General features: G+C 48.5%; 1 protein-coding gene across 1 annotated transcript in view; it reads right to left on the bottom strand.

Moving 5' to 3' along the window:
* RAB6B (RAB6B, member RAS oncogene family) overlaps nt 1-23,424 on the bottom strand; it is a 68,320-nt gene that overhangs the window by 28,524 nt on the left and 16,372 nt on the right. The window contains exon 2 of the mRNA XM_003895094.4: nt 8,817-8,875. Coding sequence (XP_003895143.1) covers nt 8,817-8,875 — 59 coding nt within the window. The remainder of the gene's footprint in view (nt 1-8,816; nt 8,876-23,424) is intronic.

The raw sequence follows: 23,424 nt of genomic DNA, 5'->3' as shown, positions 1-23,424 counted from the left end.
CTCTTGCTTTTTCTGCCTTGAAAGTGGATGTGATGTCTGGAGCAGCAACAGCCAGCCCGCACGAAGATGAGAACCCACAGGCCACGACGGCAGAATGGAAAAAGCAATAGTCCAGGGGCCTGATGGTAGCACCACTCAGTGTGCCAACCACATGACCTCTTGCACCTACAAAATTAAAACTCTCCTTCATTTATGCCACTGTTCATCAGCCTTCCATACTAGAAGGCGACATTTCTAATTTGCATGTGCTGACTAAGAAGTGGACAGGAGGGCACAGGAGAGGAGGGAGAGAAAGAAAGGATGTTAGAGCCTGGGCAGTGTGGTTGGCACACTGAATGGTGGTACATCAGGCCCCTGGACTACTGCCTATTCTGTTCTGCTGTCATGGCCCATGGGTTCTCATCTTTGTGCAGACTGTCTGTTGCTGCTCCAGACATCACATCCACTTTCAAGGCAGAAAAAGTAGGCAAGAGCTTCCCTGGAATCCTTCCCCCCAAGCAGACTGCTGCTTGTGTCTTATTGGCCAGAATGGAGTCACACCATTACCCTTCGCCTCTAGAGAGGCTGGGAAAGCCAAGTTTAGCTTTTACAGTCTAAAGTAGTCAAGCGAGGGAGTAGGAGGTTGCCAATGGGTACGGGTGAGCCCACCACTAGCTCCTGATACATTTAATAAGTGGAATGGACTCAGGATGCAGATCTCTGCTTCAGGCTTTTAGTCATCTTTCCTAATTCATTTTGTAGGTTACCATAAGTAAGTTCTTAGATGCCCTCAGAAGTCCAACACCTAGAGTATCTTTTGCCGGGTCAATGTCCAGAGGGAACACCTGGATGACCTACGGTGCCCCAGTAGGTTTCTGAGGCAGGGTCATCTTGCCAGAGTGATTGGCATTCAGATTTCATGACATAAGAGTGTCAACTCATATTGTGACCCCAGAACATAATGTCTGCAAAAAATGAAACTCCACTCTATTAATACAAAAAATATCCTCATGTTGCTAGGGTTAACCGAGGACTACAGTCCAGTGCTCTGCCCGAAGTCAATGGGGTCAAGCATCATTTGGCAGAGCAGCAAAGCACAGCACAAGTGCACATGCAGGGATGGTCAGGACACTGCGGAAAGTTATCATTTGTTTCACTTTATCATTATCATCTTGGTTTGTTGCAGGGTTGCCATCATTCTTTCTGTAGAGTAATGCACATTTGTATCAACAGTGGTTTTGGCCCATAATTTTCTACCACCTCGACTTTAATACCTCTGTGAGCCATAGTTTAAATACAAATTAATTACATTCCTACTTCCAAAGTTGAAGGCCACTGGTTTAGGTGATAGAGGGCCTAAATTCCATCTGAATAATTTCCAGGTTAAAAAAAAAAAAAGTAATACTAAGAAACTGAAAAGCTTGGCCCAGGTCTCCCAGTGAAGTGGGACTTGAACATGGGGCTTAAACCCAGGCCTCTTTTCAAAGGGAAAAGAAAAAAAAAGGGACTGAGGCATAGGGGACATGCTGAATCCTTCTCCTCGGCGTGTGCCCTCACTCTGACCACCTCTACCAGGGCAGAAGATCCTGTCCCCATCTCCCCCGGGTGCTGGGGACACAAGGCATTTTAGATTCTGTGGGTAAAAGGCCCCTTCTTCTGGCACTCTGCCTCCGTGCTACATTCCGTTAGAGAAAAACACACCCAGTTTTAGGGCTTTAGGAATCTAGATTTGCCCAGTCTCCCACAGGCTGGCCTCAGAGAACACCCATTTTCAAGCATTTTGGCTGTTTGATCATTACTTCCCACTGGACTCTTCCTTTTTCTTTGTGTCAATGGCATCAATATTCTTCCAGCATGTCCAGACAGAAACCTGGGGCACATTCAGGCCTCTTCCTCTTCTGTATGTAACCCACAGACACACTGTTCGCTGGCCCCTTCCACTTCCTGTGCTGTCTCTCCTAGGCCCCTCGCTTACCTCCCACACAGCGCTGCATGGTTCCTCCCTCGCCCCTGCCCTCCCTCCCTGCCCTTCCACACACAGCTGTATCTGAGTCTTTGTGTGTCCCGCCTCAGCTGCCACCCCTGGTCCCGGCCCAGTCCCTCCAGCCCTGCCTGCCACAAACTCTGTATCTTTGATCCCGTCAGTGTCTGGGTCAGGAGCCCTCCGTGGCGCACCCTTCCTACCCAGGGATCCCAACTCACTCTTGGGCCTTCCACAGTCCCAGTCACTGGGGCCAACTCACCCATCAGGCATGAGGGGCACAGAGCCCAGTGCCCACAAGACATGTAAGGGCCAAGGAGAATGTTTCCATTTTAATTTATCTTAAAATCAGAAGAAGAAATGACTATAATTATAATGAATCCAGTCTGAGTTACATTCATCTCTATACCAATGTAGCTGTAAAAATATAATTCTTAACCTTTTTTAAAGGAAGAAACCTGTATTCGTTTCCTAGGTCTGCCATAACAAAGTACCGCAGACTGGACAGCTTCAACGACAGAGTCATTTCCTCACAGCTCTGGAGGCTGGAATCCGAGACTGAGGTGTAGACACAGTTGGCTTCTTCCGAGGCCCTCCCTGGCTTACAGATGGCTGTCCCGTCCTGTGTCCTCACGCTGTCTTTCTCTGTGAATGTCAATGTCCTCATTTCCTCTTCTTCTAAGGACACCAGTCATATTGAACTAGGGCCACCCTAATAATCTCATTTTCCTTCTGTAGAGACCCTATCTTGATTTACAGTCCCATTCCGCGATACTTGGGGCCAGGACTTCGACACAGGAACTTTGAGGAGACACAATTCAGCCCATGTTAGGGCCCATGAAGCGAAATGCCTGAGGCTCATGAAAGTCAAAATGCAGCCCTGCCAACAGCCCACTCACAGGTCCCACTACTGCCCTCCCTCCACCCCAACACACCAAGCTTTCCAGCCTCTTAGTACTGCATTGTTTTAACCTGGAAATTAATCAGATGGAATTTAACCCCTGTATCATCTAGACCAGTGGCCTACTTTAGAGGCAGAAATGTGGCAAATATGTATGTATATATTTATGAATTGATTGACTGATTGAAACAGGGTCTTGCTCTGTCACCCAGGCTGGAGTGCGGTGGCATGATCATGGCTCACTGCAGCCTTGACCTCACAGGCTCAAGCAATCCTCCCATCTCAGCCTCCTGAGTAGCTGGGACCACAGGCTCATGCCACTATATACAACTAATTTTTTAAAAAATTACAAAAACGGGGCCTCATTATGTTGACCAGGCTGGTCTGGAATTCTTGGCCTCAAGCAATCCTCTGGCCTTGGCCTCCCAAAGTGCTGGGATTACAGATATGAACCCCCACCCTCGGCTGTAAATTTGTATTTAAACCATAGCTTATATAGGTCTTAAAGTCTAGATGATGGAAAATTACACCAAGAAGAAAGTGCTTAGCAACCTCAGAATCTTGCCCAAAGTCTTACAGGTGTCTCTTTTCACGCCCGTTTTCTATTCCTGGGTTGGGCGTGGGTGTCAGGGTCCAGTGTCTGTGAGTGTGTGAGTGTCTGTCCACAGGGAACCTCTGGCTTGACCCCCGCTCAGGTCTGTTTTCCTCACTGGGCCCTACCTCACTCACACCAGCAAAGGCAGTGCGGGGGCTTTTTAGGCCTGAGTCTCTGTTTGTTAAGGTCATGCTGCTCAAGGCTGGCAACACGCAGGGCCACCTGAGAATGCGCTGACCTGGAAAGAGATGGCAGAGCACCAAATACCATGTTGAATAAAGCATAGCCTTCCATGCACCGTGACCTCTCCTGTTTGCCCCCTCCCTAAGCAGTTGGGATGTGCTGCGTGTGGATGTGCCTCGGCTCCTCTTAGAAGGGCAAGATCACTGGGGAGGGGCAGGTGCTGGTTTACGGGCTAAGCAGCCAGATAAGTGGCCTGCAGACACAATGGCCAGGCCCCAGGAAACACTCATATTTATTTCATTAAATCAACTTACAAATGTTACACAAAGAAATAATCTGGAGACACTTTGTGAGAATAAAAAGACATGCTGCCAAGATAGGATCCTGGGGGAAATGGCCTCACCAGGTCAAGATGGTGGGCAGAAGGCACGTGAAGGGCCCGAGGGGCTGGGAGCCTGCAGGGGCTATGCTGGGGGATGCGGTGAGGCGCCCAAGCTGAGGAACAGGCCAGAAGGTCCAGACCCCACTGGGATCAGACTGGGAGGTGCTAGGATTTTGGAGTGAGTTGAAGGGTATCCATCCCCAAATTCATGTCCACTTGGAACTTCAGAATATGAGCTTATTTGAAAATTGCAGTTTTGAAGATGCGATTAGTTAAGGATCTTGAGATGAAAAATCATCCAGAATTTAGGGTGGGTCCTTAAATCCAATGACGGGTGTCCTCATAAGATAAGGCGAGGACAGAAAGAGACAGGAGGCCTGCTGAAGACAGAGGCGGAGAGTGGAGTGATGCAGCCACTTGCCGAGGAAGGCCCAGAGGCACTGGGAGAAAAGGATTCTCTCCCAGCGCCTTCAGAGAACAAGGCCCTCTGTGCCTTGATTTTGGACTTCAGCCTCCAGAATGGTAAGAAAATAAACGTCTGTTGTTTAAGGTCCCTCTGCGCAATTTGTTAAGGCAGCCCCAGGAGGAGAGAGAAGAAAGCCTCAGGGCAGAGCGGCAGGAATGCAGTGAGGATCACCTGTGAGGCCAGAACATCTCAGGCAACCCCTTGGCCTGGGAGGGCGAGGAGGCAGCCACTCTGTTCCCAACGGTTCTGTGGGACCCAGGAAGGGACCCAGCGCAGGTAAAGCTTCATAGGCCTCCAGAAATGCTCCTCCACACTGTCAGTGTGTCCTGAGAGCAGCTGAGTGAGCTCTGGCAGGCCAGGGACCTGCTCCCAGGGACAGCCCATTAGGTCAGTGGTTTCCTAATTTGTGCCATAGTGTGAGGCCCAGGGACGTGCCAGTGGGCTCTAAGTGCTTCACAATCACTGCTGAGGCTTTAAGCATGCTAATGCCCGAGCCAGCCCTTGTATCTCCCAAAAGGCAATGCTAACAGGCTTCACTCCTGGCTAGGAGTGATGGGGGCCCATGAGAGACCCCAGAAGAGTGCTGCTACCAAGTCCTCCCCCTCCATCCCTAGCAGCCGCCTGCAGAGACTGAATCCTTCCACGGCGGCGTGAGTGCAGGTTTCACACAGGTGGCTCACAGACCAGGCCTGCAGGTGTGTTTCATTTGGCCTGCAGAAGAGGAAGCGGGGCTGGCCCCAAAGACAGCCAAGTCTCATCACAGTGCACATACTGGAAGGTTTTTTCCTATCATAAATTTGGAAAGTACTTACTTAGTTGGGGTTTTATATGAGAACCACTGCAGACATGAATTTCACCCGGCTCTGACTCTTGTTTTTTTACTTCTTCAAGTGAGTGGATTTAGATGGGGGTGATGGGCAGGGTGTTGAGAGGCCAGAGAGTACATGTGTTATGAGAACATGTGTGTGCATGCGTGTGTGTGTGTGTGTGTGTGTTTGGGGGTAAGGAGGTAAGTGTGAGGCAAGAGGAGGTGGAAGACCTGCTCCCCTGGGGCATCTCACGGGGCCTATCAGGTAGACGAAAAGTCTTGAGAGGTCTGTAGAACCCAGCGCCACACACCCAGGTCCTCATGCCAGCCCCTCAGGGTCTCCTGCATGCTCAGCTTTAGACCGAGGGAGAACTCAGCAGCTGTCACTGAGGATAGGGTTAGACACCCCCCTCCCAGCCCTCCATGCCCTGGCTGAAGGCAGGGCCAGATTCTGTGGCCAGGCCACTTTCTTCTGCCTCTCCAAACATAGAGTAGGCACTTGACAAACATCTTTTGTCAGAATGAGTGGACGAGAGGGGAGTAGTGGGGCCAGAGACAGAAAGCATGGGAGGGAAAGAGGGAAGGAGGGATAGATACCATTCTAGGAACTGTCTGGGCACCTCAGTCAATCAAGGCAAGGCAGCTCTGCCAGGTTGTACAGCTGGAAGGGTATCTGAAGGGGTGGTGAGGAGTGATTGCTGTGCAGGGGCACAACTTGGGGTGAGGTCTGCTGAGCCCCCAAAGACCCTGGGATCTTGTCTACTTCTCAAATGCCTCTGCCACCACATTAGGAAAAACAAACAAAATAACATTTCCCCCTCTCCATCTCCACAGATTTCATTGAAATGAGCCTCTGTATGCACAGAATTGGAGCCCTGGTCTCCCAGCCTAATTATCATTTTTAAGGGCACTGGGAAAGGAATTCCACCTGCTGCAATACTGAAAAAAAAAAAAAAAAGAGAAAGCCTGGGATGGGGAGGGCAGTCCTCTCTGAGGTTTCTCTCCGTCTTGTCACCACATTGGGTCCTTGGGGCCTCTTGATCTGATGGGTCTAAAACCCGAGGCCAACTCTCCATGCTTTTTTTTTTTGTGCCAGCAGGCACTGGTGACTCCAAGTATGGTCAGGCCTGTGCTAGACTCATGAATGCAGTGGTGGGTCCGAGGGTCCTGGCCTCAGCCAAGCGCAGAACCCAGCCCAGAGCCAGAAGCACACAGGAGCTACTGCACAGCTGAGAGGCTAAACCAGCCCTGAGGATGATGCTATAGGAGAGACGGTCATGGAGGGGACAGAGGATGAAAGGGCCTCACCACTCAGACCAAACATGTGCTCCGGGCCTTGATGCATCCAGAGAATTCTCGCAGCAGAGAAGAGAGGAAAAGGCATTCCGGCAGAGACAATGACATGAGCCAAGATGCGGAAGCATAACAGTGTCACTCCAAGAGCAGCAGGAGCAGGGAAGTCGGCTAGACCACAGGATGAGGGACAAGCAGTAGGCAATGGGAGACGACACTGAACGTGGAGGTAGGGCATGATTTTGAGGACCTTGAATGACATGGGGAGTAGTTGAGGCTTTGATCCACACTGACGGGACCCACTGCACAGGCCTGGGAGGAGGCCTTTGTCACCCACCACTGCCAAGAACACCAACCAACCAACCGTCTCACTGTTTTCAAGGGGACACTAACAAGAGGCATAAGTAACTTAATAGTAAAAAATCCAAATAATATATGAGATCATTCACATACACACATGCACGCACAAAAATAAAGGAATACCAAGTCAGACTTCAGAACTAAGTCTGCTGCAGCTGTCATCTTGAATTCAAACCGATCCAGTAGAACTCCCCTCATTAGGAGGACAGGCTTGGTGCTACAAAGCCCTGGCCCAGAGAGGATACAACAAAGACAAAGTGTGACCAAGGTGAACATCCCACAGTCCACGCCTGAGGCTGTGCACATCAGCCAGGGCCCCTCTCCCAGAGCCTCTGTCAATTCCTATGGTCAGTTCCACCAAGTCCATGGGCTAGCCAGTATTTCAGACCACAGCAGAGCAGAAGCAGAGGTAAAGTAAAAATTGAGACCACAGCAGAGAAAGAGTAAAGATTAGAGAGAGGTGGACAGAGGGGCTGTATTTAAGGCAAGGAGGATAATTGGTCCAGAGGGAGACAGACAGACTAAAAAGTAGACACAGAGCTGCAATCTGCAGTGAGCTGTGCTCCACATACTCTGTAAATCCAGAAAGGCGGAGGGACATCTTAGAAGAGCAGTCCCTGGTGTGTTCTATAAATATTTGTCCTTTGAGAACTCAATGACCAAGGGATTCCATGATCAAATACATCTGGGAGATCCTACACACTATATCTCTCTTTCAATAAATCAAAACCATCCACTGACAGAGTCAGGCTCTGAGAAGCCCTGCAGCACAGCAGATTTACTTTTGTTCGCCCAGTGTTCCCTAAATCTGTACAAGCTCTGAACCCACCCGCCCCACACCTACCAACACCTCTTGGAATTAGTATCTCACAGAATCCACTGGTGTAGAAAAATGCATTATCATTTGTCTCTATCTAAGGAAGAAAACAGCACCTTTTTTCCTTGAAAGAGTTGAAATGATTACGTTTGGTGCCTTTTGCAAAAAGCTATAGTTGCATGGAAAATTCACTTTACTTGCACAAACCTCCCTACTCACCAGGGTGACAGGAAAGTGACATGGTATTAACCCCCCCCAAGAGCTTGGCCTTCAGGGCACCTGGAACCACCTCTGGGCCTCTGGTTGATCCCAGACTACCCCTCCAGGGCCAGGAGCTGCAGAGGTCACTACATCCAGCCTCCTGCCTATGTAGGGCAGGGCAAGCTCATCACACCAGCCTCTCCAAGGAAGGAAGTGCCTCAGCAACCATGTGTGTATGCGCGCGCACGTGTGTGCGTGTGTGGGCGTGCGTGCATGTGTGCGCATGTGTGTGCGTGCGTGTGTGCACGTGTGTGCGTGCGTGTGTGCGTGCACATGCATGTATGTGTGTGTGCGTGTGTGCGTGCGCATGCATGTATGTGTGTGTGCGTGTGTGCGTGTAGGGGGCAGGGAGCGAAAGAGGAGGTCCCAGCAAACACAACCATTACAACCATGCATGAGATGCAAGCTCGCCTAACACTCTCATTTTCACCTCTCTCAATTTTCATCTTGTTCCTCCTCCACATGATGACTCCCCTGAATAACCAAACACTATCATGGTTTGGATCTGCCTGTGAGGAACAAGAGAACACAGACTCTATTTTTAGAATTTTCCTCTGGAAAATGTTTCCTTTACCAAGGTGTGGATTTTCAGAAGGGCTCAAGCTCCTTACAGTATAGAGGTGGGAAGTATAGTATAGAGATGGGGCCAGTATAGAGGTGGGAAGCTCCTCCATAGCGAAATGACACCCTGGGAACCCAGGGCCATTCCACTCCCACCCCAGCTCAGCAAGTTTCAAAGAGAGGCCGGCTGCTGCCAGGTGATATGGAGGGTGAGCACCCAGGACCTCACCTGGTACGTGTTGTCGAAGCTGTCGTACATGAACCTCGTAATCAGAGACGTCTTCCCGACTGCAAAACAACAAGGAGAGAGGTTTTCAGTCACGGCATCTGAGCTAGGCTCTTCTAAACACACTGCATTTGAAGAAAACAGATAAAACCAAAAAGCACAGAGGAAAGGCCGAGTTGCAGAAATACAGAAGTGGGAGATAGGTCCCTGCCAAGGACCCCGTGGTGTGGCCACCGAGTCTCTATCCCAGGTGGGCTGAGAGCTATTCCTGCCAGGCACCAGGCTGCTGCCAAGGAGGAGGTGTCCCACTGCCCCATGAATTTCCACTACCCAAATCCAGGTCTTCCTTGACCCAGGAGAACCCAGCTGATGCAAGAACCATCTATGAAGAATCAGGGTAAGTGACGCGAAACAGGAGGCTCCTCTCGTACTTGCCCACGTACACTTGGTTGTTGGTCATACACTGGGATGGAAACCTGCCCTTTAAGTCCTGTTAATTCAGCCTGAAGATTGGTGGGGACAGTGGTTTTCTAAGGAACCAAGGGCGGGGAGGCAAATGTCATTTCCCAGTGTCTCTCATGGACAGGACTATTCTTTGTGTACCTGACCGTCCCGCTCATTGCAGGATGGTTAGTATACCTGGAACCCCGCTGGGCAAATGCCAGGAGGATCGATCCCCAGTCACTGTGACAACTGTGGACTCACTCACACATCTGCAAATGCCCTGTAGGGGCAGTGACACCCCAACTGAGAACCACTGGCAAGGCTGAGAGAAACCAGGATGTCTCTTGGGAATCCTACAAATGCTAATTTCCCAGACTGTAGAATTTGGCTTTTGACCTCACCCTGGGCAGCTCCCCTGGGGCCTGGCAGTGACAGAAATGTCAGCTGCTGCATTTCTAACCATCTAGAGTGGGAGAAGAGGGCAGTCAAGGGACATTCATTAGGACAGGCCCTGCACGGTGCTTCTCTGTACTATACCATCATGTCTGCGCCATGGCCCTCGGAGGTTCAGTGAGGAATCTGTCCAGCTCTGCTGGCTCAGAGCCCTCTCTGCACTGGGCTGCAGGAGGACAGGTAACGCTGGCAGGCAAAGCAAAAGCGCCCTCGCCCTCCCATTTCCCAGGCTGGCAGGACATTCGCAAGCTGTGCCTGGTGGGGCGGCTGGTCACTCCCTGGAGGGAGCAGGACAAGCCAACAGGACCCCTTGGCAAAGGCCCTTTACCAGCTTTGAAGCCTCAACGGTGCACCACGTAACAGACAAGTGCAGTTAGCTCCCAGCCGCCAGCATGTGCTAGGGGAAAGATGATCATCTACTCAGAAGGAGCATCTGACTCACTGTGTTTGGGGTGAACTCGGAAGACCCCATCTTTAACCCAAATTTGGTTAGCTGGATTGAAATCCTACTGGGGTACTTTTCAGCTGTGTCACCTTGAGGTGATCCCCATCCCAGGACCTCAGTTCCTCATTTAAAAATGGATACATTAACAATGAAGACTTCAGGGGGCTGTAGTAAGAACTAAATCAGGTAAAAAGTACAAGGCACATGGGAAATGTTTTAAAGTGGAAGGAGGCAGCAGGTAACTGAGCTAGGTAAGGCAGTTTCCAGAGTATCAGATGGAAAAAATATATGTATCACCACCACCCCAGCCCTCAACTCTGGGCGGCACTCAAGTCATCCCCATTTCACACAATGGGCAATTAGGTGGCAGCTCCTGGCCCAGGTCGGAGCTGAGCGGGGCTGGGATGTGGCTGCCTGACCAGGTGCTCAGTTCCTATCCAGGTCTTCCTTGATAGGTCATGCTGGGTTCAGGATTCTGCCAGGTCAGGAGTCTGCCCTTGTTGGAGAATACTGACCACCATGCCAACCCTGGGTGGTCAGTGCCAGAAGTGAATTGTAGGGTACCAGCTGGTGTCAGAACAGCCCCATTTTTAAAAGAACATTTCTGGGGTGAGCAGAAATGTGCCCAGGATCTCTTCTAATTATACCTGGAAGCAGCCTTTTACACTTCTGATAGAAATGAGGCTATAAAGAGCATTCTGACTGCTTTCAATCTCCCCTTAAATTTCACATGAAGGTGAGAAGTAGGGGGCCTCCCACACCTGGAGGATCAGCTCTGAGGCCATGAAGCCACAGGCACCTGGCTGAGGACCACAGAGGGAAAAGTGTGGCAACCCTGAGCTAGCAAGAGGCAGATGCAATTGGGGAGAACAAGGCATCCGCCTTTTTGAGAGGCCGTGGAAAGTTACTGCCTCCTCAGAAAAAGAGGCATCCCGGGGTGCGCTGGTCACTTCCCTAGGCAGTGATGCTCTGCATCTTGCACCTTAGGGAAAGGGGCGTGCATCAGGGATCAGGGTGGGGAGATGGACAGGAAGATACTGAGCCTCTTCTCCCAGTAGGTTCCTCCCTGGGGCCTCCAAGCACAGAGAGGAGAGAAAGCAGAATCTCCAAAAAGCCACTAAGGGCACAGGAAGTTCATGGAGTAGCTGAGAACTTGGAAATCCCTGCAACACCGTCCAATGCCAAGGTGCCCCTCCTTCAGACACCAGCCACTGGCAGTGAATTAGTACCGGCTCACAGGTCTAGGTGGCAGGAAAACATCCCCCGAAAGTTTTTTACTGGGACTGTGCAGGAGGAGCTTTTAGGTGTGGGGTCCTGGCCAGTGCCAATATTTTCTATGGGGGAATGCACAGAAAATAGGACCATAATACGCAACACATGACCCCAGCATTTACAGAGCATGTTCCAGGCACACAGTAGGAGCTGAGTCAGGCACAGAATTGACATGAGAACAGTAAACAGAGGAGACGTGGCACCTGCCCATGGAAGCTTGCAGCAACACCCGGCACCACACCTCCCAGCCCTCAACTCTGGGTGGCACTAATGTCATGCGCACTTCACACAACGGGCAATAAGGTGGCAGCGCCTGCCCCAGGGTCAGAGCTGAGTGGGGCTGGGATGTGGCTGCCTGATCAGGTGCTCAGTTCTTATCCGGGTACTCCTTGATAGGTCATGCTGGGTTCAGGATTCTGCCAGGCCATTATTGCCATTGCTGTGGCGCTCCAGGGAACAGCCCGTCCCAGGCCAAGTCTGGAACTGGGGGCCTTTCTCTACTTGGGAGGGGCTTGATCCAATCTGAAAGGTCAGAAACTGGTCACTGAGGCGCCCTGGAGGTGCTCTGTCGGGCACAAGGAGGGCTCGGAAAGTGAGAATTTTAATATCTGGGGCCCAGCACCCCAACTCAGGCTTGAAACGGATGAGGGACTCATTCTTGCTTTGATGCAAAAGGCAATGACTTTACGCTATTCCTCTAAGCTTGTTTTTCTCATTTCTCGGAGCTGAAGCCTTCTTCCCCACCTCAGAGCCCGCTAAGACGACCCATGTTCTCATCACACCAGCCAGGGTAATGTGTTCTATCCCTGCAGTGGTATCCAAGACCCTTGACCTCCATGCTTTGTCTCTGGGGAAGCGTCCGCAGACCTGAGGCAGAGCTTAGTAAAAGGAGCTCCTCTTGTCCATTTCTGCCCAGCCTCTGCCCATGGTATCACATAAAGGAGCTGAGTGGGTAAGGGGTTGCCCTGCGCTAAGCTCCTCTCCCCTCTAAAGGGCAAAGACCCCTTCCCTCAGCCCACATCTGCCCTCAACAACTGCCCAGGGTGGAAGGTGCTGGAACCTGCAAATGGAGAGCTTGCACACTGCATCTACCTGGCTACTTTCTCAGTCCCCCAACCATAAAGGGTGGGCAGTACCCATCCCTAGCCGCCTGACCGGGTACTCCCACTCAGCCTGAGAGGAGCAGTAGCACAGGGCATCCCAGCAGCCCTGCAGGCGGGCAGGTGGAAGAGCCAGGAGCTCCTCCTGTGTCCCCCCGCCTCGCAACAGCTGCCAGAGCTTCTGTGGGAGCTGTCCTCCCGCCAGCTCTGTTCTCAAGGTCACACCGCCGTGCTTCTACCGCAGTTCTCGGACGCCACTGCAGCAAAGTGGAGCTTTTCCTGAGGACAAAGATTCAGCTCCACTGGCAGGTTTTATTAAAAATAAGCAGGCAAATCATTATTGAGCTTTTTTATTTTCTCTCTGCTCATGGCTCAGCAATATTCTTGTAATCTTCTGGTAGTTTAGTCCCACATGATTAAGCAGGGAGATGCATTTCTCCTTTTTCAACCAAATGAGGGTGAGAAAATTCATTACCGAGCATTTACCAGGAGATGCTAGAAAGAAGGAGAGGAAACTCAAACTCTTACTGGGCCTCTATTTGGCAGCAGACGAGAATTTGGCACTTTATTTAGGTTCTCTCATTTAATCCTCATCACGATCCAATGAGTTAGTTATTATTCCAAGGTCACAGAGCTGGGAAGTGGTGGAGCTGGAATAGGAGCACAGATTTGAGCCAGAGTCGATGCCTCATCCACTCTGCTGTGCTGGTTTATGTAAAGGTCTGACAGCAGCAAAGCGGCAGATCCCAAAGGCAGGGGTGCAGGTGGCCGGGCAGTCTGGATGGCTGCGAGGAGGAGGCAGGGCAGCTGCGGGGCTGGGGAAGGCTGTGGGTGGGGGTGAAGGGGAATTCTAGACAGAGGCAACAATGTGCGCAAAGGCACAGAGGCAGGGAGAGAAAACACTCGTGAGAAGACACAGGAGGCAACAGACTAGGTTGTTATGGGGGAAACACTTGGAGGTCCCTCAGCCTGAGGTTCATCTCAGGGCAAGTGGAGCCAGACACAGTGTGTGGGGAGGAGTGAGCGGCAAACACTGTTCATGGAAGCTCCATGTGGCTGTCAGGTTGATTTAAGCCAAACCCATCTCTGGGGCCAGTTGTGGAGGGAGGGAGGGGCAGACAGAAGCACGAAGGCAGGGGCAGGGGCCAGACGGCACAGGCCATGTCAGCCACATGGAGAAGCGCGGATTCTAGCCCAAAGGCAGTGGGAGCTTCAGAAAGGATCTTCAGCAGAAGGATGGTGTGAACAGGTGTGGCAGTTCATAATTTCCATAGTGAGCTCATAAAATATCCCCACCCCATGTGCTCTTCTTACAATCCAACTCTGACATTCCATTATGGGGTGAATATGGGCAGGCCTGTGACTACAGCAGAAATGGCCCTGTGGGAATCCCAAGGCTAGCTTAGAAAGAACAGCACAGCTTCTGCCTGGAGCGCGTTCACACTCACACACTCTGGAAGCCAGCCCTGCAACCCAGCTACCATGCTGTGAGGAAGCCCAAGAAAGCCTACAGGAGGAAGACACGCATGCAGCAACCAACTGGGGCCCCGGCCAACAGCAACCAGCAGACCTGTGAGTGAGTGAGCCTTCAGGTGACTCCTGCCGGCAGACTTCAAGTCGCCTTCAATGCTGCATGGAACAAAGCCACAACTTCCCTACCAGGTCCTACTCAAACTACAAATTCGTGAGCAATGTAAATATTCTTACGGTCTTGAGCCACTAAGTTTTGGGGTGGTTTGTTACACAGCATTAGGTAATCAGAGCAATAGACTTGTGCTTTAAAAAGAAGAAAACTTGTTAGTCCATTCTCACACTGCTATGAAGAAATACACGAGACTGGGTCATTTATAAAGGAAACAGGTTTAATTGACTCACAGTTCCCCATTGCTGGAAAAGCCTCAGGAAACTTACAATCGTGGCAGAAGGCAAAGGAGAAACAGGCACCTTCTTCACAGGGCAGCGGGATGGAGTGAGTGCAAGCAGGGGAAATGTCAGATGCTTATAAAACCATCAGATCTCATGAGACCTCACTATCACAAGAACAGCATGGGGGAAACTGCCCCCATGATCCAATCACCTCCAGCTGGTCCCGTCCTTGACACGTGGGGATTATGGGGATTACAATTCAAGGTAAGATTTGGGTGGGGACACTCTGCTACAGAATGGCCTACGGAAGCCGGACTGGGGGCAGAAATCTTGCCAGAGATGGAGGATCTCAGTGAACAATGCAGAGGTGGTGGGGCTGGAGAAAATGGGGAGGAGAGCAGGGGACAGGACCAGTGACTGGTCAGATTCAGAGAGGAGCCCAGAACTCTTCCCTGCAACCTGGGTTCGTGGCCATTAGATGCTAGAGCTAGTCCCTGAGCCCAAGCCAACTGGGCAAGGAAAAACACCAAGCAATCACCTTGGATTCAGGTCACTCATAAAAGCCTTCTTCATAATTGTCAGATCAAAAGCACAAATGCCAACACTGCATTCAGAAAAAGCAATTAACAATAATCACTCAATCTCCTGAGCTAAAGATGTAAGCTTATTTTTCACTATTGGCATCAGCATGAAACAGTTTTCTTACCCTAGTGAGAACTACTGTCCCAGGGGTCTTGCATACCCATGGGGATGTCCAGAGGAGCTTGGTCCCATGTACCCTAGAAATCCCACCAATGCAGGGTGCACCACATGCTGGCCCTTCACAATCAGCTACCACTGCCTACCTGGACCTCACCTATGGGGGCCATTCACTCCATCAGTGCCCACCATGGGCCCCAGGCCCCCATCTCACTGGCAGGTCCCAGGTAAACAGATTCTTGTACATTATGGTGGTTTCTAGGTAGTTGCAGAGGCCAGTGAGGCCTCTCCAGCCATTCAGCAAACATCCACTGGGGCTCATTGTGTACCAGTCCTGCGCAGGGCACAGAATTTGTAGTGACAAAGCAGATGCACCTCTGGCCTCAAGCAATCCATATCCAGTGGTGAAGTGAGACACAGATCCAAATACTAAAATGCCAGGCAATATGGGAAGGGTCTCCTGAGAGGCCCATACAAGGAAAGGCCACTCTGCTGGGAAAATCACAGTAACCTCTTGAAAGAAGTACCATTTGGGCTGAGCCTTGATTGATGGAGATGAGGGGGTCACAGGGAATGACATTCCTGGGGGAGGAACTGAATGAAACCACAGTCGTGTGAGGCTGAGATTCCTTTGCTTAAAATCATTTGCCCACATTTCTCCACTGCTGCCACGTGACGCCAAATCCACCCAGGGCTTCGGGGTCCGTGGCTATGAGGACTTCTGGTCTTGTCTTGTGCCCACATCACAGGCTGAAAGCTGAGTGGGTGGTAAGTCCCCAGACTCCTCCACTGACACTGCCTCCCTCCACGAAGGACAGCTCTCCTCCCTGTTGCCTCCACAGCGGGTGTGGATGTGGGTGGTGAGGCTGCTGTAAGGGCCAGAAACTGGGAAGAGCGGGAGGCAGAGCACAGACTTTAGCCAGAGACTGCATGGAGGGTTTGCCAGGACCTGGCAGAAGGTGCACCACCCACTAGCTAGCCCCTCGCAGAGCCAAGCCAGAACCCTGGCCCACAATCTGCTCTTGGCTGTGCATCCACACTTACCACACACACCAGCTCCTCAGAGCTCCTGGCCAAACAGTGGGATCCTGATCCTCCTGGGGTTCACAGAGCTGGGCTCAGGGCCTAGGGCCCCAGGAGTTCTGGGAGGAGATGGCAGGCAGGACAGATGTGGCATAACTCACTGCCATTTCTAGGCCACCTTGGTGGGCTGCCCACCTCTCAGATGCCTGTGTTTTCAGGAAAACAGTCACTATGCCAGGGAAAGAACCTCTGCATCCCTGGCCCCCAGCCCCCAGCAGCCAAGCCCATTTCAGATAATGTCTGCAGCTGCCAGAAGGTGGTCCTCAGGGCTGAAAAGGCAAATCTGCTTCCTCATTGTGCAGACCAGTAACCCAGTCCTAGCAGAGACCCGGCTGACTCAGTCATCCCATCAGCTCAGTTTCTAGAACAGAAGTGGGAATTGCTGGTATAAATGCTGAGAAGGACCTGCAGAGGGACTTGGCTCTTGTCCTGCAGCTGGGAAAGAGGCCAGGCTACTCACATCCCTGCTGCACAGGGCCCTTGTGGGGAGGCCTCCACCATCCTTGTAACCTCTGCTCATGGTCTACCACTCCTGGCCTGACTGTGAGGTGCGGCCCCCAGGCCCTGTGGTGACAAGCAAAACAGTTAGAGACACCATCTATATCCGTCAACTTTGTTTCCTTTGGCTCTGTTTTCACCAAACAGAGTGTGTAGCCCCATTCTTCCTCAAAGGCAGGTAAGCTTGGGAGCCAGGCTCCCCGCTCCACACCCCACCCTGCCACCCTGGGCTCCAAAAGGCAGCCCCAAACTGGGCATGCATCTTTGGCAGCTCCTACTAGAGCCCTGAGGTATGGCTGGCTCACCGTAGGCTAAATGAGGAAACACGTGAAAAACCCCATTTCAAACCATCCCCCAAAAGACTCAGATGGTAATTAAGAAATATGTAAAGCTCTTCATTGGACACTTTAATTAAGTGTGTTAATTCCCTCTGCTAGAGGACGCTCAGCCGCCTGGGCCTCACCCAGGGATCCAGAGAAGATGGAAAGGGGAGGGTAGAGGGGAGGGAGGAGTCGAAATAAGGTGAGGGAGGGAGGGGTCAGCCAGACAGTGGCGCAGGCTGGTATGGCCCAGGCCCTTCTCCTGCACCAGCGAGGAGGCAGACCGATGCCTGACCCTCTCACTTCTCCACTGAGTGTCCCATCTCACTATCCTGCACCCACCCCATCTCCTCTATCCAAGCTCAGGGGGCCCAGTAAGCCTGCCCATCACAGCAAGAAGGAACAGGGCGAGTACATCCTAAAGGATCCCATCCACATAACAGTTATGGGATCCCATCCTAAAGGATCCCATCCACATATGTCAATGTACATAACAGTACATTGACAAGGGCAGAAAAAGGAAAGGCAAAATAAAGGTCCCCTGTGATCAGGAAAACTAAGATTCTAGACAGGAGTGTTCCCAGGATGGCTGGTCCTCCAGCTCCTCCTGAACACCTTCAGCAGCTCTGTGGTTGCCGGGGACATGATGGTCTGCTGGGGCTCCACATGGTGACTGGCTGGAGAATGTAAGATTTAGTCTCAGTTTTCCTTCCTATACCAACACCCTGGACCTCCTCCTGCTTTTTTCCCCCAGAGGCTCCACCTTTAACGCAAAGAGGCAAATTCCAGAGAAACATGCTGCCAGCACAGCTGGGCTGGGAGAGGCCCCATCCTCAGGGACCCGACCAAAGCCCTGGCTGCCACAGAGGAGGGTTCAGGCCCCTTTCCTGCCCTGCACAAGGTGCTATCATCTTTGGTTTTCTTCTTTTCTCTCTAGCTTCCTCTCTTCCTGCCTCCACCCCAAGGTTTATTGAGGTACAATCAACAAACAAAAAATGTATATATTCAAGGTGTAAAATGTGATGTTTTAATATATAGAGAGTTGACCCTTGAAGAAGGCAAGAGTTTGGGCACTGATACCCTGCATAGTCAAAAATCCTCATATGACTTTTGAGTCCCCCAAAACTTAACTATTATAATAGCTACTGTTGACCAAAGCCTTCCTGATAACACAAACGTTGATTAACAGGTATTTTGTGTGTTGTATGTATTATATACTCTATTCTTAAAATAAGCTATGTGTTATACGTATTATATATTCTTATAATAAACAAGCTAGAGAAAAGAAAATTATGAAAATCATAGGGAAGAGAAAATAGATTTACTGTTCATTAAGTGAAAGTGGATCATCATAAAGGTCTTCATCTTTGTCGTCTTTACGTTGAATAGGCTGAAGAGAAGGAGGACGGGAAAGGGTTGGTCTTGCTGTCTCAAAAATGGCAGAGAAGAGGTGAAAGAGGTGGACAGGGAGGCAGAACAGGAAGGCACACTGGTGTGAATTTTATTGAAAAATATCTACCTTTAAGTGGATATGCATAGTTCAAACCCATCCTGTTCAAGGCTTATCTATCTATCTATCTATCTATCTATCGTCATGCTTTGCTTAATGACAGGGATAAGTTCTGAGAAATGCATCATTAGGTGATTCTGCCGTAGTGCAAACATCATAAAGTATGCTTCCCAAACCTAGATGGTACAGCCTACTACACACCTAGGCTATAATCGTACCCTACTGCTTCTAGGCTGCAAACCTGCACAGCACATTATCGCAGTGAGTACTGTAGACAATTGTAACTCAGTGGTATTTGTGTATCCAAACATATTTAAACAGCAAAGGTACAGTAAAAGTACGGTATAAAACATAAAAATTGAATAGAGCCATAGGACTGGAAGCTGTTCTGGGTGAGCAAGTCAGTGAGTGGTGAGTAAATGTGAAGGCCTATGACATCACACAGCAATAGACTTTATAAATACTGTATATTTAGGCTACACTAAATCTATTTAATAATTTTTTCTTTCTTTAATAATAAACTTAGCTCACTACAACTTTTTTTACTTTATAAACTTTTTAATTTGTTTTAACATTTTGACTCTTTTGTAATAACACTTAGCTTAAAATACATACATTGTACAGCTATACAAAAATTATTTCTTTGTATCCTTATTCTATATGTTTTTGTCTATTAAATTTTTTTTTTTTACTTTTTAAACGTTTTTGTTAAAAACTAAGAGACAAGCATACACATTAGCCTAGGCCTACATGGGGTCGGGATCACCAACATCGCCGTCTTCCACCTCCACGTCTCCCACCAGAAGGTCTTCAGGGGCAGTAACACACATGGCACTGTCATTTCCTGTGATAACAATACTGCTTTCTGGAATTCCTCCTGAAGGACCTGCCTGAGGCTGTGTTACAGTTACCTTTTTCAAAAAAAACAAGTAGAAGGTGTACATTCTAAAATAACAACATAAAGTATAGCATAGGCAATCTTTGGAATAGGAATAGGCAAAAATAGGAATTCTTGAGCTCCATTATAATCTTATGGGACGACCTTCATATATGTGGTCTGTCATTAACCAAAACACTGCTATGCAGCACATGACTATATATACATTGTGAAATGATCACCACAATCAAGCTAATTAACATATTAATTGCTTCACATAATTACATGTTTGTAGGTATGTGTGTGATAAGAATACTTAAGATCTACTCGACAAGATACAGAAAGACAAATACTGCATGATCTCACTTATATGTGGAAACTAAAAAAGTAGAACTCATACAAACAGAGGGTAGAAGGGTGGTTACCAGGGGTCAGAGGTGGGGAAATGCTGATTAAAGGGTGCAAATTTGCAGTTATAAGAGAAGTAAGTTCTGGAGACCCACTATACAGCACAGTGACTCCAATTAATAATAATGTATACTTGAAATTTCCAGCTTTTCTTCTTCACGTTCCAAAGCCCCCAGGCCCAGCCTGCACATCAGTCTTGGCCTCAGTCCTTCCATCCTCCCGCAGAGCCTCCGGAGCTCTCAGGACACTGCAAATCATCCCGGTCCTGGGGCTTCTAAACTGAGAGTCCATACCTGACTTGAGATTTCCTCTTGTCCCCCAGCCTGAAGCAGATGCTCAGGGCACTAGGGACAATCCATTTCCCTAACTGCTACAGTCAAGTCTGCTGTGAGGACTAATGACTTGGGCTACGCTGCCCACAGAATGCATCCCATTACCTTACCCCAAGAAATGTTGGAGCCAAGAGTCAACCCCAGCTTCAAAATCAGGCAGAGGCGAACCGAATGCACTGGTGTGGAGGGAGAGGCAGTGCTATCCGGAATGCGACTACTGTGCACAAGGAGTACTTGTACTTATGACTCATGAAAATAAGATTTGAAAACATAATTATTTAAAATAGTATCAGAATAAAGTAGCTATATATCAAAACAATGAACAGCCTCCCAGTCCCTCTGAATACCCCTACTGTGTTTGGGGAGGTCCAAAACCATTCTCCCCAGTGTAGAAGCCTCCTTTGCAGCTATTTTGTAGGCACATAACTGAGCCTTCTCCCAACAGATGTTCACGCAAGACTACCAGATTCAACTGACATGAATCTGGTGAGACAGAGAATTCCCTCTGGATTCTAAATTCAGGGGCAGCCATGATGTGCGTTTCAACAATGGCACCTGCCAGAACCCATCATAGGAGCTGCGTCTTCCCCTGGACCAGTTCTATATGACTCGGGCTGCTGCTCTAAGCCCAGACCTCTGACCCTCCCACGGATTCTATGAACTTCCCAATCATTCCTCTAATACATTCACTGTTTGCTCAAATCTGCTGGATAGAGACAGTTTCTCTCTCTTATTCACAACTACAGATGCCGAGAGAGATAAAATATAAGGCAAAAGTTATGTAAGCTAAAAAGAGAAAGCTAGACCAAAAATTTGCTTACAAAAAAAAATCTTGAAAAATCTTCCCTAATTATTGAAGTTAGACTAAGAAATTGTCTAAGCTCTCCGGAAGCCAAAGGGGAAAAAAAGAAGCACGACCGACAGTAAGATTCACAGTGTTCAGGAGATGAAACTACATCAATTGCCAATATTGAGCTTTTTATAAGAGCTGGGCAGCAGAAAGTTCTCAAAAAGAGTCTGGAGTGCAGAAATTTTGTTGCCACTTAAAGGGGAAGTCTACACATTTATACAGTCAACTGGATGAACATCCCAGATGAAAATCAAGGCTGATAAACCAGACCACACAACACTGCCTGCCCAGACTGATGTTCCCTACAAACAAATGAATACACAATAAAACAAAAGTCCCAAGACTTTAGCTCTGGTCAAAATGGAGTAACAGGGACCAGATTTAGCCTCTAACCTGAAATGACCAAAAGACAGACAAGATACATGAAACAACAATTTTCAAGTCATTGGATATTAGGCAATGATGACCCCTGAGATACACGAAACAAAGGAGGGGAGCCCCACAGATTACTGCCCTCAGAAAATTTCAGGCCACAGCACAGGGAGTAGGGACCCAGGTGAAACCCAGTGGACACCCTAGGTTGAGAGGATAGGGCTGAGGCTCAGAGAAAACACAGCAGCTAGAGTTCAGAAGATGGAATACCAGAGAGGAGGGAGGCGCAGAAAGGGAACTGCGGAGACCTGCACAGGGTTTCCCTCAAGCCTTCAGCTGAGCACTGATCAGCAAATGTGTATGAGGAAACTACTTGAGACTGGGGAAAGACTGCCCAAATGGACTAGAGGAAACAGTGCTTGGCATCTACACCAGCCTGGAGACAGTGCTCATTCCCAGCAGCCACAGCAGAAAGTCTCATCATTCACGGGATGCTGGGGAGAGTTCTCAGAAGGGCGGGGCCTCATAGTGGGTAATAATTAGCCATATACTGAGGCCTACTCTGGCCACAGCTAGCAAATCTTAAGAATATTTATGGGAATAGAAAAACTATCCACACACAACATGGCAAAATCACAATGTCTGATATCCAATAAAAAATTATCAGGCATGTAAAAAAGAAAACAGACTCATAAAGAGGAGAAAAAACAATCAACTGAAACCAACCCTAAACTGACAGAGATGTTATAATTAGCAGATAAAGATATTAAGAAATAGTTCTTATATATAACTGTTACATAATATTATATTATATACAACTTAGTTACTATATATTATATATAACTTACTTATTATATATAGTATATATGTTATATGCTATATCTTAGTATAATAACATACAGTATAATATGTTTAAGAAGTTACACAGAGGAGAAAAATAGATTTTCAAAGACACAAATCAAACTTCCAGAGGTAACAACTACTGGCTGACATGATTAGACAGCTTAGATGTTGCAGAAGAAAAGATCAATGAACCTGAAGACAGTAATAAAAATTACCTAAAGTGAAACATGGTGAAAAAAGAATGAAAATAAATGATCAGAACACCAGTAAGCTCCATGATAATGTCAAGTGGTCTAACATCCATGTAATTGGAGTCTTCAAAGGATGAAGGGAAAGGCAGTGACAGAAAAAAATATTTGAAGAAATGACTGAAAATACTCCAAAATTAAAGCAAACTAGACATCCACAGATTCAAAAACCCCAAGCACAGGAAACATAAAGGAAACTACAGCAAGGCACATCATAGTCAAATTGCATAGTCAGTGATAAAGAAAAAAATCATAAAAGTAGTCAGAGAAAAAAAGACACATTATGTACAGAGAAACAAACAAAAAAAGGACAGTAGATTTCTCCTCAGAAACAATGCAAGCAAGAAAACAATGGTGCAGTATCTATAAAGTACTGAAAGAAAAAACCTGTTAACCTATAATTCTATGTCCAGGGACAACATCTTTTGAAAGCAAAGGTGAGATGAAGACTTTTTCAAACATACAAACGCTGACAGAATTCATCACCAGCAGACCCTCACAACAAGAAATGTTAAAGAAAGTCCTTCAGGAAGAAGTGAAATGAAACCAGATGGAAATGCGGATTTATACAATGGAATGATGAACATAGGAAATGGTCACTACATGGGTATGTAAGATCTTTCTCTTATTATTTGAGTCTCTTTAAAGGATAATTGACTATTTAAACAAAATTAGCAACAATATATTAGATCACAGACCTAAGAAAACACAGAGAAATATCTGTTACACTGTCAGATGCTACACACACTGGGAGAAAATGAAGTACCACCTTTGAAACACTAAAAGAAAAACACTGTCAACATAGAATTCTATACCTGGCAAAAATCGTTCAAAAATGAAGGTGAAATAAAGGCATATGTTGAGACAATTCACTGCTAACACAACAATAATACAAGAAAGAAAGCTCTTTGGGCAGAAGGAGCAGTATACCTGCACATTCACACTTAGATCACATGTGGTCAGCATGTGCACTAAGGTCTGACTGACCTAG

This window comes from Papio anubis, chromosome 2 (assembly GCF_008728515.1).
Source record: "Papio anubis isolate 15944 chromosome 2, Panubis1.0, whole genome shotgun sequence".
In the NCBI taxonomy this organism is placed as follows: Eukaryota; Metazoa; Chordata; class Mammalia; order Primates; family Cercopithecidae; genus Papio; species Papio anubis.
This window is presented reverse-complemented; position numbering and strand designations above follow the sequence as displayed.